Genomic DNA, 14,975 nt, shown 5'->3' with positions numbered 1-14,975 from the left:
TAGTTTGGTGCAGCCACTGTGAGGACAGTATGGAGGTTCCTCAAAAAACTAAAAATAGACTTACCATATGATCCAGCAACCCTACTCCTGGGCGTATATCCAGAGGGAACTCTAATTCAAAAAGGCACCTGCACCCCAATGTTCACAGCAGCACTATTTACAACAGTCAAGACATGGAAACAACCTAAATGTCCATCGACAGACGACTGGATAGAGAAGCTGTGGTTTATTTATACAATGGAATACTACTCAGCGATAATAAAGAATAAAATAATGCCATTTGCAGCAACATGGATGGACCTGGGGATCGTCATTCTAAGTGAAGTGAGCCAGAAAGAGAAAAATACCATATGGTATAATTTATACGTGGAATCTAAAAAAATGACACAAACATTCACAAAACAGAAAGAGACTCAGACATGGAAAACAAACTTTCAGTTACCAAAGGTGAAACGTGGGGAGGGATAAACTGGGCGTTTGAGATTTGCAGATACACACTACTGTACATAAAATAGATAAACAAGGTCCTACTGTACAGCACAGGAAACTGTATTCAATAACTTACAATGGCCTGCAATAAAGTAGAGTATGAGAAGGAATATATACATGTATAACTGAACCGCTCTGCTGTGCACCAGACATTAACACAACATTGTAAACTGACTATAGTTTAATAAAATAAATAAGATAAAAACAAAGATGGCCGAGGGCCAGGGGAGCCTGGAACTGAAGACAAACAAGTTGAACACAAATACCTTTTACATGAATAACAACCACATTAAATGAGGAACAAACACTTCATGGTGGTGAGAAACATACGACATAAAATTCACCATTCTAAGCATCTAAAAGTGACTGATTTAGCAGCATTTAGTACGTTCACAGAGTTGGGCAACCATCACCGCCATCTAGTTCCAGAGCATCTTCATCGCCCAAAAGGGAACTTTGAACCCGTTAAGCACTCAGTCTGTTCTCCCTGCCCCGAACTCCCACCTCCAGCCTCCGGTCGTCACTCGTCTGCTTCCTGTCTCTGTGGACTTGCCTGTTCTGGACATTTCCTATGAATAGAATCATACACTATCTCGTGCTTCGTGACTGGCTTCTTTGACAGTATAATGTTCAGGGTTCATCCAGGGTGTAACAGGTATCAGAACTTCACCCCTTTTCATGGCTGAGTCATGTTCCCTTGGGTGGGTGAGCCGTGTTATGTTTCTCTCTTCATCCGCTGATGGACATTCGTGTGCTCTAGTCCCTCCTCATGGGCACCAGCAGCCCCGAGGAGCCATGCCCTGGAGAAGGGCACTAGCCAGAACTCCTGAGGCCACTGGCTACAGGATTTGAGTTGGCACCAGCCCCAAGGGTCCTGGCTCCCCTGATGAGTGAGCTGGACAGAGTCCAGGTCACGAGTGGAGTCCTGGCCCAAGTCTGTCTCACAGTCGATCTGGTGGACACGCAGACTCGCTCCGGTCATTCCCCCACCTCTAAATGCAAGTTGGGGTGCGTGTCCTTACTTACTAGTTGACAGAAGCTTCCCATTGGAGCTCTGGTCTGTGGAGTAAGAGCCATCATTGTAACAAAGGCCCAATGGAAGCCTCTCAAGATGCCCTTGCTGGCCAGGAGTGCCCATGAGAAGCAGTACCTCATCCTGGGTAGGATGGAGAGCATAGGGCCTCCCTCAGATACTAGGGGCTAGTATTAGAGTTCTAGTATCCATTCTATAGATACGCTATTCCATATGGTTCTGTAGATTTCAGGCAGCCCCGAATCACAGCTGCTGGGTTACAAGCTGCGTGTAGTGCCTACTGACACAGAGTGAAGTCACACCCAACACCTGGCCCACGGAGACTGTGAGATCATACCTGCTTGTTGTTTTAAGCTGCTAAACTTTGTGTTAATTTTCTATCCATTTATTTATTTATTTGCAGGAGGGAGGTAATTAGGTTTATTTGGTTTTCCAGTGGAGGTGCTGGGGACTGAATCCAGGACCTCGTGCATGCTAAGCATCTACTCTACCACTGAACTAGACCCTCTCCCCATATTTGTGTTCATTTGTTGTGCAGGAATAGAGAACAAACACACCCATCTGCCACGAAGAAACAGCCCCGCTCTCCTTGCTTGGCTCCTTCGGGGTGGGAGGCAGCATAGATCTTATTTAATACAACCACCACCCATTTTGGGGGTAACTTGGAAGCCCCTTGCTTTCTGGGAGGCAAAGCTGAGGCTCGTTCTCCTGGCTCCCTGCTTGGCTGCTTTGTGAATAAACCCTCTGTTTGCTGCAAACCTCAGTGTCTCAGCACTTCTGCTTGCTGTGCTTCCAGCAAAATGAACCTGGTTCTGAAACACCTGGAACTGTCTGCTGTCAGACCCATGAAGTTGTGCTGGGTGTGCGTCCAGTTACACTGGCAGTGGTCCGTTGTTTCTCTCGGCTTTCTACCACATTGTGTTGTCCCTTGTGCACAGAGCTGTATTCTCTTGAGCACTGGACGTAATATATGAGCGAGTATAATCTGGAGCGTAGGGTATCCCGGTCTTCTGGAAGGACTGAAGCTTCCCTGCTTTCAGCGGGCTAGTGGCACCAGCAACAGATCCTGAGTCCCTGCAGCGCAGTTGCAGAGACTGAGGTGAATTCAGCATGGGTTTTATGAGGTCCTTGTGAGGGCTGCCTGTTCAACTTCACTCCTGCAACGGAGCCTCTCATGGTTTCAACCCTAAATGGGACACCCACAAGAATGTGTCTCCTTGGCAGCCTATAAAGCTAACAAAACCTTTGTTCAGCTCTCAGATTTTCAGCTGTTTCTTCCAGTATTGACTGCCCCTGAGTGAAAACGCCCTAACTATAAGACCAGGACTTCTCTGGGTTTCCTCCCCACCCCCACCCATTTTTTGGTCCCATTACATTTCACGTCAAATTAGCACTGTGATGTCATAAAACATAACTTGGTACATTTTTTGTTCTGTATGTATTTGTTACATATATTTTGACCGTTTTTAAAGCTGCTCTCAATGGGAGGCTGATCTGAATCACTTCTCCCTGCATTACTAGAGCTAAAAAACGAAGCCCCAAGTAAACAATACATAGTAAATGTATTTATTATTAAATTTTATACATTTGACCTTATGTATGGATGAGAACCTCCTTTTTTCCCCGGCGGGTCGCGAAGGCAGTAGGAGCAGTTTGTAGTCGTAATGGTGTTTCCTGGAGTCAGTGAGACTGGACGTGCTTCCACCTGCGGCCCAGAAGCTACCGTATGTGCCTCACAGAGGCTCTCGGGCATGTGCAAACTGCAGCAGCACACGCTGCGAAACGAGGAAGCTGCGGTAGAGGGCGGAACGAGGGGATCGCGGCTGGCTGCTCTCCCCCGTCCCGAGGCCCTCCCCTCCATGGCACAGCCCCGTCTGGCTGCTCCAGCTCGCTCGCCCCAGCGTGAAGGTGCCCGCACCGGCTCCCTCCCTTCCTCGCGTCCTCGGCTCTGGGCTGCAAACGTTCCTGAGAACCGAACGATGGTACAGCTGGTGGCTGGTTTCACCGGTGTGGCGTCGCCTCGACTTCAGACCCCCTCGGTCCGTGGAGCCCCCGTGCCCCGAGGTGACCCCCGGGGGTACGGTTCCGTGCAGACAGCTCCGCTGCAGGGACAACCCGCGCGCTCGTGCGCGATGCCGGCGACCTGCAACAGCGCATCCACTTCCTGAGTGACGGCATTTGTCATTTACATGAAGCTACCGTGTTTGAGGCCAGTCGGCGTGGACCCCGACGGCTCGGCCGCTCAGACTCGGGCGAACCTGGCGCGCGAACCCCGGCTGTCCGCTCGCACCCGGGAGGTTGCCTGGCAACCGGCGGCTCCCGGCGGCCAGCCGCGCCCAGGGATGACGCCACCGGCCCGCGCCCGGCCTGACTCCGCCCCCCGAGGCCGCTGCTTGCCATTGGTCGGTGGGGAGACGAAGGCGGGCCTCGGCCAATGGGCGGTGTCGCTCCGGAGGGCAGGGCCGCGTTACCTGGGCGCCGCGTCTGCCGGAAGCCGGCGTCGGCGGCCACGCGCAGGTAGGTGAGAGAGGCGGGCCGGCTGCGGGCCCGCGGGGGTGCGTGGCCTGCGGGGCGGCCGGGGGCGCGCGGAGGGCCTCGCAGTCGTCTGGCCCGCCGCCTGCGGGGAGCGCGGGGCCGCGGCGGGCCTTTGGGCTCCGCCGCCTCCTGGGTTCCTCCCACGTGTCCGCGCGGCCCCGGCAGAAACAGCCCGGAGCCAGGGAGCTCGGCTTCGGAGCGGGAGCCGCGGGAGTGGACGAGACGGCGGTGAGCCCCGCGGCGGGACGTGAAGCCGAACCGGCCTCCGGACAGAGGAGGGCGGGGCCCGCAGGCCTCGGCGAGGGGAGCCCCGGGTCGCGCGGCCCAGCCGAGGTGGGACCTGACCTGACGCGTGGTCCGCAGATGCTGTGTCGGAAGTGGACTGGAGGGGTAGGGGGCCAGGGCGCAGGCGAGGGGCCGGCTGGAGGCTTTTGGGTAATCCAGGTGAGAGGCGCCTGGACCGGGGTGCCTCGTGGTAGAGGCGCTGAAAGTAGCCCACCTCGGAGTGCGACGAGGGAGATGAGGCCAACAGCGGCCACTGTGGGTCGGGCGGGTGTGTGAGAAAGAGGAGTTGTGGGTGACACCACGTGTTTAGCTCGAGCTGAAACCTGGATTTCACCACACGACCAGTTTGGGGGGACAACCGTGCAGGAAGATGAGATGGTGGGGAGTGTGGGTCGGATATGTTACCTTTGCGATGGTGCGTGTGCAGGTGATCCACACCTGAGTTGGCGATGTTCTGATCGTGCAGTTCAGTGAGGAATCTGGAAGCCATGCATGTGGTTGGTATTTAAAGCCGCATGACTAGATGAGATCCCAGGGGAGTGACAGTCGCTAGAGAGGAAGCAGGCGCCAGGCCTGGGGCCCTTTGGCGTAGAGGGGTCAGGGAGGTGGAGCGGTTGGAGAAACGCAGGAGCGTGGGTCTGTCTGGGCAGCTGAGGGCAGAGCTGTGGAGAGGGGAGGCGAGTTGTCGGAGGCTGCTCTCCTGCACAGTGAGTGAGTGCTGAGAGCCCGCCACCAGGTTTAGTCAAAGATCAGTGAAGCCAGACCATACTTGGTGTAAATGGAAAGGCTGGATTTTAGTCAACAGGGAGGGAGACGTCAGCATGAACTAGCTCACCTTGGGCTTGCGCGGAGGAGATGATGACGGAGTTTTAAAGGGAGAGTGAGGGAACAGGGAGGGCCAGGGGCGGCCCTCAGCAGAGTCAGGAAAGAGATTAGAGGAGTCTGCAAGAAGAGAGGCTGGTGAAGGTGGGTGCTTGGCAAAGTTACCAGCTGTCACAGAGGCTGCGGGGCAGGGCCCTGTCTTCAGGCAGCCTTGAATGTTCTCAGACAGGCACTTTCTAGGGGAGCTAAGTTCATCATAAAGATGCGGCCTTAAGGTGTTAGATACGGTTTTGTTTCAGTCTTGATGGGCCCAGGTTGAGGCCTCGTGGAGAGAAGGCTAGGAGGAGCCCGGCTGGAGTTCAGCTGGGAGAGGATCTCTCATGAGCACAGAGGTGTCGCTGGGAAGGCTGATGACAGCAGTTCTCGTGGAGTCAGGTGGAAGCCTGCTGGAGGGGAGCATGGGAGAGCGGCCAGAAAGGAGTTAGAGGCGGTGCGCGTGGGCAGCTCTTGAGTTTTGCCTCAGAAGGCACCAGAAATGGGGAGCAGAGCGTGTGGAGTCAGGGCTTCTGCGTGTGGGTGCTCGTGGATTCTGTGGCAGGAAGGACAGTTGATGCCGGGGGAGGGGCGGGGAGCGTGCTTAGAGTGAAGCCCTGGGAGTCAGAGCAAGGGAAAGAAAGGGTCTTCCTTCGTAGCAGGAGGGAAGGACGGGAGGGTCCACGTGGGAGTTCGTGGACACTCAGTGCTCAGGAATGATGGTCCTTTGCCGAGAACAGAGGGGGCGGGTGTGTTGGGGGTTTGAGAGATTGAGAGGTGAGAGAATGGGTGGACCTAGAGATGGTCCCACCAAGTGAAGTCAGACAGAGGGACAAATATCACTTATGTGGAGGCTAAAATATACAAATGAACTTAACCACAAAACAGAGACAGACTCACAGACATAGAGAACCACCTTACGGTTACCAAAGGGGAAGGGTGGAAAAAATTTAGGAGTTTGGGATTAATAGATGCAAACTACTGTATATAAACTAAATGAGGCCTTACTGTATAGTACAGGGAACTGTATTCAATATCTTGTAACAAACCTTAGTGAGAAACAATTTGAAAAAATGTGTGTAACTGAAGCACTCTGTTGTACACCAGAAACTAACACAGCGTTGTTTTTTTAATTGAAGTATAGTTGATTTACTAACAACAATATCAAAGAAGTGAGAGAAGTGAACTGGTCGTCTGGGTGGGTGGCTGGAGCCGGGAAGTGGGGCGTCGCTGGGCAGTGCTGGAGACCCCTTGAAGCTGGGGGCTTTGAAGTAAGACCAGTCAGTCTGGTCTCGAGGGCTTTCTGGCCAGGCAGGAGCAGGTCCTGGAGTTGGGATTGTGCAGGAAGGAAGTTGAGAGTTGTGTAAAGGTGAGGCTGTACTGATTATACTGATGGATTACGCTGTGGAGTGGGAACGTGGGTGGGAGGAGGGGTGAGGGCACTGAGCCGTGTGGATCTGTGGATTGCAGGTCCTGGTGAAGGTGAGGGCACCCAATGGGGTTGAGCTGGAAAGGTGGGAGGCGGGCTTGTTGGGTGGGATGCCTGGGGTCCCAGGGCTTGGAGTTTGCCCACGGGAGGCAGGGAGTAGGGTCAGATAGCGGGTGCCGGAGGCCAGGCTACTGACTGGGTAGGCGAGGACTTGGGCTGGTCCTGGGTCCGAGTGGGCAGGAGCACAGCCGCCGTCCAGGGCGCAGGAGCTGGGCTTCCGGGCCTGACTCCCGGGCCGGCTCCTGGAGGACTGTGGCTGGGGAGGGCGCAGACCCTTCAGGGGGCCCGCCTATGAGAGGGGACATCAGGGCCTGCGGGTGGCGTTTCCAGATTTTAAAGGAGTTTTTTCCCCTAAAGGCTGCCTGACTTTTCTCAGGTCCCTGGAGCTTGTTCCCAGCCTGTCGGTGCTGACTTGCCCTCAGTGGCTGCGGCCCGCCTGGCCGCTGGCTTCCTCTGCTGTCTGCCCTGGGGCATCACCTGCTCGGCTGCCGGGGCTGTTTGTTGGTGTCACTGAACACTTCTGAGCTGATATCTTGAAGGTTTTTCCTTTTATTGTAGAAATTACTGTAAAGTATAAAGGACCAAAAATCCCTAATTCTACCCCCTTAAAATGTCCACACCTTCCTGTGTCACCTTCTCGTTTTTCCTTTGTGCGTCTGTGCATCGGCTTTTTATTACAGAACGAGGGTTGTGTTGTCACACGGGGGGCATAGCCCGCCTTTTCACTTTACGTCGTATCAGGAGCAGCGCCGGACTGGACGTCTCTGCGGTCCCGGGCGCGGTGGTGCAGGCATGCTCCTCTGCGGAGGGGAGGCGCCCCTTCTCCCCATCTGCTGGGACAGCGGCGCTGTTTTTGGCTTCTTAGCAATAGAGGTGTTATCGTCCTTACGTGAATTTCTGTCTGTGATCATTTCATCAGGGTGAATTCCTCGGTGTGGACTGAGCGGCCAGAGCCCTTGATCAGTGTTACCGAGTGGCCTTCGGGAAGGCTGGACCCACGTACCCACGTCAGCAGGGCGCGATGATGGCCTTTTCATCACTCTCTGGCTAACCTGGAAAATAGAATTTTAAACAATCTTTGAGGTTGAAAAATGTTCTTTTTTTCTTCATTTGTCAGATTAGCTTAGTAACACGTGCATACGGCTGAAAACACAGTGCTGCCGGAACTCAGTGTGAAACAGCAGGCCGCTGCCCCCTCCCCGCGCTCCGCTCGGGCCGCCGCCCCCTCCCCAGTGCACATCTTCTCGCTGTTTGTACTTGTTCCCCACGTTTCTAACACTGCGCAGGTTGTGTGACTTGTCCCCCAGTTTTAGGTGCAGCCTGTCGACTTCCCGGCAGGTGTGCCCCAGCGTCAGGCTGGTGCTGCTCATGGAAGTTCATCTGAGTCACTGGCTTCCTTGCAGAAAGGCCTGTGAGGAAGGAGACCCCAGGCCGGGTGGTGCCCAGCTGCAGGGAGGCCGCACGCCGAGCACCGCCTCCAGCACAGACGCGCTGCCTGCAGCCCCCGGGCAGCAAGCGCCGTGTTCCCTGTTTCCTTTAAAGACAGTTTGGGGCGCTGTGTCTTCTAATTCACAGCAAATAACTCGATTTGAGGTTTTTTTCCTTTCAGTGTATTATTCACAAGGTGTTTGGACCGCCGCCACAACCTAATTCCAGAACCCTTTCCTTCTCCCAGAGGAAACCCGGTGCCAGTCAACAGTCAGCCCTGACTTCTTCCCTCAGCCCGGCCCTGAGCGAACACGAGTGTTTCTGTAATTGGCTGGCTCTGGGCACTTCGTGCAAAGGGGGTGTGCAGTCTGTGCTGTTTCCTCCCAGCATGCTTCAGGGCCCATCCAGGTTGTAGCAGGAGTCGGCACTTCATTGCTTTTGTGGCTGAGGGTCTGTTATGTGAGGGTCCAGTTTCTCCAGATCTTCTGAGATCAAGGCTCTTGTCTGCCTTGCCGTTTGCTCTGTGACCAGCACCAGCCAGGCCTGGCACAGAACTGACTCTTAACAGGTGTTTGCTGAAGAGTGAGTTAGGTTCTGAGCGTCTGTGGGTAGAGGCCAGATGAATGCTGGTGTCGGGGGAGAAGCCTTTGGGTTTGTTTCCGTCCCCGCGGGTGCAGCCTGAGCAGCGTGTCCAAAACTAAAATGCCCATGTTGAGTAGCTCTGCATGTGTGTGTGTGTGTGTGTGTGTGAGATGTACCAGTTACATGCTTATGTCTGTGTGATGTGAATGTGTGTACACACACATACACACACATAAATGAAGCTCACATAAATGAGGTGAGCTTAGGATACAAATAAAAAATACGTTCTAATTTGTTGGAATAAATTCTGATACTAGTTAGAGTTTTAAAGGACTGGTAGTAAAAAGTGAAGAATTTTTTCAAGTATAAAACTTTGATAAAAGCAAAATAAAACTGAGCTTGAGGGAGAACAGAAAGCCCCTTGGAGTCCCACACCTAGATATAAAGGTTTTGTTCACACCCCAAACCCCGCACTTCACCATGCTCTTTCTGGGCTCCATCTGCAGGGGGCAGCAGGGACTGGGAAGCAGGTGGAGGGAGCAGGAGGAGGCCTCTTCTGTCAGCCCGCCTGGCAGCAGGAGCCTGGCTGCTACCCGGTGGGTTCCCACATCTCCTCCTCGGGTGCCCCTCAGGTGGACGGCTCTCCGCCCCAATCCTGCCCCCAGCTCCCTGTGCCTCCACCCCTCCTCCCGGCTCCCCCATCATCCACTCCCACAGAGGAGGCTGGCTTTGGAATTGACGCCTGCGGAGTTGGAGGTGCTGCAGAGGAGGGAGGAGGACCTGGTGCCTCTCCAGCCCGAGTGCCTTCGGCCCCCTGGGCCCCGTCAGTGCTGCCGCCACCGTCCACGGAGGCCGCTCCAGACCTGTCCCGTCCCTGCCAGCCGAGCGGAGCTGCAGCTTCCCTACTTAATGGTGGGGTAGGAGTCAGTCCGCGGTAGTAAAAAAAACAACCCACAATACTCAGTAATTAGGGAGAAGACAAGCTAATTTTCACTCTTGGAAAATCTCAACGCTGTCACTGAAAATGGTGTTTCTGAGTCTTCAAAGTGTGTTTAGGTTTAGTTAAAAACATAATATGCATGATCCACGTGTGACTGCAGCTACGTTTGAATAAAACACTCAAAAAAGACAGGAGATAAACCGAAACGTCAAGTTGATTGTCCATGGATGATGAAACTAGGGAATTTGACTCTTTAAAATGGTTGTGTAGTTCCCGCATTTGTGTTTCTTTTGTAACGGGAATGCCCCCCCTTAGTTAAAACTGTTGTGTGGCCTGAGACCTCTTATTCCCTGTGTGCTTACAGCTTACTTTCTCTGTTTCAGGATGGCAAAACAGAAGAGAAAAGTTATTGAAGTGACAGAGAAAAAGAAAAAAAAACTGAAGGCGGCCGCAGAAGAGGTGCCGGGGGCACCGGCAGCCCCGCCGGGCGCAGGGGAAGCACCCGCCCAGGTAGGGAAGTGCCTTGTTTCCGCGCCTGGAGGGGGAGGTGGTGGTCGCACTGAGTGTCGGGGGTGGGACTGTTACCCGTGGGCGCGCCTTGTGAAGGTAGGGCAAAGAGGACTTCCAGTAAAGCCTTGGTCGGAGCACCTTCTCTGGCCGCCGAGTCTGCAGGCCGCCGTTGGTGCCGTGTTCAGAGGGGGTCCTGATGGGCTGATGGGGCGGGTGGAGGCACGGGTGGCGGCTGGGGCTGCGTCGCCCGGCTGCGCCGAGGAGCCGGGTGGAGCGGCACGTGGAGGTGCCCGGCTCACAGTGACGGGGGGTCCGGCCTGGGAGTCTGCTCACGGAGTCGTGTCTGGACGAGCTCCCATTTCTAGCGAAACAGATTTGCCAGGGGTGTGTGTGCAGGTGCGTTTATTTCTGTCACTGAGGTCTGAGTGCCAGTTCCTCTTGCACGTCAGGCTGTCTATGTAATTCCTAGTCTGCAGTGGGTCAGAACTGCGTACGCTCTCGTGGATACAGATTACAGATTCTAGCAGATTCAACACACAGTCAGATTTGGTAGGCGGGCCTCACGGGGCGGGGGTGGGCGTCGTGGATGAGTGTACAGCCCCTCGAGGGACCCTCGTCCCTGCCTCACGTCCAGTGTGGCGCCGATGACTGAGCTCTCATCAGTTGCTGGCGAGGAGGGAGGGGCATGTGGTTGGAGCCAGCTTGCCAGGTTGGTCATGCGTCCCAGGGCCGATATCAGAGTTCTCTGAAGGTCTGCAGTTAATCAGGGACCTGGTTGGGGCCTCCTTCGGGTCTTTGTGGAAGAAAGTTGGAAACTCCTGACTCGGTGCTTCGTTGTTGGCTTGTGGGGCTTGTTCACTGTGCGCGCCGGCGTTTCAGACCCTGCCTTTGTCCCGAGCCCAGGGCCGCGTGTGCTGCTTAGGCCCGGGGAGCACGCACCGTCCCCAGGAGGGGACGAGCCGTGGTGCGGGGAACGGGGCTGACAGCCGGCAGCTCCTGGGCTGCAGGCCCGCCCGGGCCCAGAGTGCCTCTCCGGGACCACCTGTGTTGCGGACGCCAGGTCCCCCGGGACGCCGTCCAGATGGCAGCTCCTCTCCGGGGACAGTGCTGTGGTGGCGGGAGCAGGTGCAGGACGTGGGCAGACAGCGGTGTCCAGGACCCCACCTGCCCTGGGGTGTCCTCTGTCCTTTCCTTGCATCCTCTGTGGCCAAGAACCCGCAGGTCTGGCGGCCCATCTGAACATGGGTGCTGGTTCCCCTGCAAAGGCCGCATGCTCGGGACCCAGGCCAGCAGGCCCGCCTCCACGGCCCCACGTCCTGCTCCCACACAGGCGCTCAGCTGGTCCTGTGTCCCCAGGCCCATTCTTGTCCGTGTTCTCCACCGTGGACCCTGGTCTTACCAGTTCTCTTTGGTTTACAGACCCCAGGATGAAATGGTTTTTCAGAGTTACCTGAGCTCCCACTCGGTGGTGCGGCCCAGCCCCAGCCTGCACCGCATGGAGCCTCAGCTACACACGACTCTCTGGCTGTTCCCAGGGTGCTTCCCTGCCTTCTCTGGACTCCTCCACCCTCTTTAAACTGCGTGTCTCACTGTCACCTTGGTGGCTTGTACTTTTGTGATGAAACTTCAACTTGCTTCCTTAGTGGTCGCTGCTCACTGCCTGTCGCCCACTGGCAGGACTCTCGAGAGTGTGGTTTATGATAAATGTTGGCACAGCTCGTGATTTCTGCCTGAGACCTGCGATGATGCTCTTTGTTACATTCTGATAATTTTTTTTAAAAGTATGTGATCGTATTTTGTTATTAAAGTACATGTTGGTTAAAAGAAATTCAGAAGACGAAAGAGGAAAGAATGAAGAATTGGGGTCTGTTTCCTCCCCGTCTCTTTGATGCTTGGATTTTTGTTGGGTTTGTAACTGGTGGCCCAGGTTCCTGGTGAGTCGCACGCACCCCACCCAGCTTAACTCTCGGGCCGCAGGGTGCCCAGGGCCTGGCCTGCAGGGTGGCGGCCCCTCCGCCGCGGCCTGGAGCCCCCAGTTCCAGGCCGATTCCAGGTGCTTGGAAGGTTTCCTGACTGAGTTGGGGGCTGATGTCCTGAGATCCTGCTTGCGTTGCTGGGGCCAGTCTCCCGGGGAAGCGGAGGCTTTTCCTCCTCAAGACCCACATCCTGGTCTCTGCTAATCAAAATATTTCTTCCCTCACTCACTGTCTGGTTCTCGTGGGAAGCTCTGACGCGGCGGTGTCAGGCATTTATGGAAGGAGGACACCTCCGTCTTCGAGGGTGGATGGACGGGGCCCGTGGAAAAGTACTGCCCGGAGCCCGGAGCGGCCTCTGTCCCTGCTTGGGCCCCAGCTGCGTCCTCCCGGAAATGCCCGTCTGGGGATGGCGGGGCCCTGTGCAGTCCCTTCCCACAGCGCGGGGGCCCTGAGCCTGCACCAGGAAGGCTGGAGTATCCCCGAGTGGGACGCTCTGTCATCCGGGGCGGCCTGGTCACCGCACTGTCCCCTTCCCTGCGGCCTGTGGGGCTGGCTGTGCAGTCGGACGCCTGTCCATTGCTCACTCCTTGCTGGCTGGGCTCACAGGCTGCCGCCTCCCAGGGCTGCCGCCTCCCAGGGCTGCATGGGGCTGGAGTAGCAGGGAAGAGAGTGGCTGGTGATGTCCCTGAGTCGGGGGCGAGTTATCGCGGTGCCGTCCTCGGGGTCTTGGCAGCTGGTTCCATCTGGCTGCTGGTGTGCTGTCCCCCACCCCTCCCCCATCCCGCTGGAAGGAGACTCCCGAAGTGGGGGGTTGTGGGTCTTTCCTCTTGTGAGGTCAGTGCCTGGACCACAGGGGGCTCCCAGTTCACCCATCTCTGCACGTGCCTTGGCTTTTTAACCCTCCCAGGGAGCCTGGACTTAGGGGCTGGATAGATGGGGTCCGGTTCTGTCTTGAGGTCACTAGGACCCTTCCAGCTGAGGTTCTGTTTGAAAGGGTTGTGAGCCTTTGTTTTAGTGAACACGTGCTCTCGTGGTGGCCTGGTGGCTGCAAGCCTCTGTGTCTCTGCCTCCCGCTGGGCCCTCACTGGGGAGACGGCATCCCAGACACTGAGCCACGGGGTCGGAGGGGGACTGCCAGCACAGCCATGAGCTGCGGAGCCAGGCCAGCATCTGCCCGCCAGGGGCACCTGGGATGAGCTGGCCGCCTGTCTGCCGCTGTGAACAGGACTCTGTTGCCCAGAGTCGGGGTTGGGAGCGGGGGGCAGCGGCTCCCTCTGGCGCAGCCTTAGCTCACTCTTCTCTCCTGGCCCTGTTGGTAAGGACCCCGTCTGCTGGCAAAGCACCCCGACTTAGATTCTCAGCAGCCCTGAGATGCTGGGGACGTGGTCTGGGTGGGCAGCCGGCCTCACAGAGGAGGCGACGGGAGAGGCCGGGTCGCCGGTGTGGTCACTGGGCAGCCAATACAGAGACATGGCTGTCCCTTGGGCTTCCTGTTCCTGGTGACACAAGGGGAACCAGGGCCTGAGGTGTCGCCCGCCCCGATCCCTGGCCTGGCACCGTATAAGGAGTGTGCCCAGCTCCCTTGGCACCTGCTCTCAGCTGTAAACACTGGCGCAGAGGGCGGGAGAGATCAGAGGTGCTGAGCAGACTGTCCTCCGCGCGGATGACAGTCTGGGGTGCGTGGTGACATGTAAGGATAATAACCACGTCATTCCTGCAGAATGTGGTGTGTGCTGTCCTCGGGCTGGGGCCCCACATTCCCTGCACAGTGGGGCGGGTGGGAGGGGCCAGCGCCCCACACGGGGTGACCTCGGGGCCATGCAGTGTCCTTCGTGTGGGAAGGAGGCCAAGCTCCTCACAGTGGAGCGTCCTTTCTCCTTTGTCATCTAGAAAAGTCAGACCGGAATTCCATGGGCGTGGAGCCCGCCAGGTCTTCATGAAACCCTCACTCGGGGTCAGGGGCTCACAGCCTCGGGAGTGCACTCGGTGGGGTTACTCCACGCCCGTGGTATTCTGTCGTCACGCTCGTGGGGGCGCGGGCGCTGCCCCTCATGATGGCCCCTGGGAGCCCAGCTCACTTGGGCTTAGAGGCCCCTCTTCCCTGTTTTCCCTGCTCTGTGGGCGCCACCCACGGGGACCGTGAGCTGGGGCTTGCGAGGCCGAGAGGGGTCAGAGCTGGGAGACAGGACCCAGGGCCCCTAGCCCAGGGAGCTCGGCCTGGGGCCCCCGTGTTCTCTCCTTTCCATGGCTGAGTAACGGCCCTTCGGACTCGCGTCACGCGTCGGGTCATCTCCTGCCACAGGTGTTTGGACGTTTGGCTTGTTTCCAGTTTGGAACTGTTACGACTGTGCCTCGAATATCTGTGTCCAAAGCACTCTGTTTTCATTTTTCTTGGGTAGATTCCTAGAATCTAATGGTAAGTGCGTGTTTACTTTTGTGGGGAACGGCTGAGCAGTGTTCCAAGGAGGCTGTACCCCGGGCACCCTGCCGGCCTTGGGAGGGTTCCAGGGGCTCTCTGTGTCCACACGTGATGTTGTTGGTGTGTTTGTAATTTTGGCCTCTCTTGTGGGAGTAGCTGTGTCTTATCGTGTAGCTTTTTTTAAAAAACAGCTTTATTGAGGTATAATTGAAGTAGAGTGGACTCTACGCATTTAAATGACAGTTTCTGGTAGCTTGAATTCGCATTTCCTGGATGACAGGTCATGGGGTGAAGTGTGTATTCTGGGCACAAGTCCTTCATCAGACTTTTGTTCTGCAGATTTATTTTCTCACAGTGTAGCTGGCCCTCCCATTTCCTCTGAAGAGCAGAAGTTTTGCATTTTGGTGGAGCCCAGTCTGCCGGTTTTGCTCCCG

At 56.2% G+C, this 14,975-nt stretch overlaps 1 protein-coding gene across 1 annotated transcript in view; it reads left to right on the top strand.

Moving 5' to 3' along the window:
• Positions 1 to 3,956: 3,956 nt before the first annotated feature.
• Positions 3,957 to 14,975, top strand: part of C18H7orf50 (chromosome 18 C7orf50 homolog) — a 93,347-nt gene continuing 82,328 nt past the window's right edge. Inside the window, exons 1-5 of the mRNA XM_032461044.1 lie at positions 3,957 to 4,039; positions 4,150 to 4,390; positions 9,203 to 9,292; positions 9,414 to 9,613; positions 10,020 to 10,146. Coding sequence (XP_032316935.1) covers positions 3,957 to 4,039; positions 4,150 to 4,390; positions 9,203 to 9,292; positions 9,414 to 9,613; positions 10,020 to 10,146 — 741 coding nt within the window. The remainder of the gene's footprint in view (positions 4,040 to 4,149; positions 4,391 to 9,202; positions 9,293 to 9,413; positions 9,614 to 10,019; positions 10,147 to 14,975) is intronic.

This window comes from Camelus ferus, chromosome 18 (genome assembly GCF_009834535.1).
Source record: "Camelus ferus isolate YT-003-E chromosome 18, BCGSAC_Cfer_1.0, whole genome shotgun sequence".
NCBI lineage: Eukaryota > Metazoa > Chordata > Mammalia > Artiodactyla > Camelidae > Camelus > Camelus ferus.
Note: the sequence above shows the minus strand (reverse complement) of the source record. Positions and strands in the feature narration are given on the sequence as shown.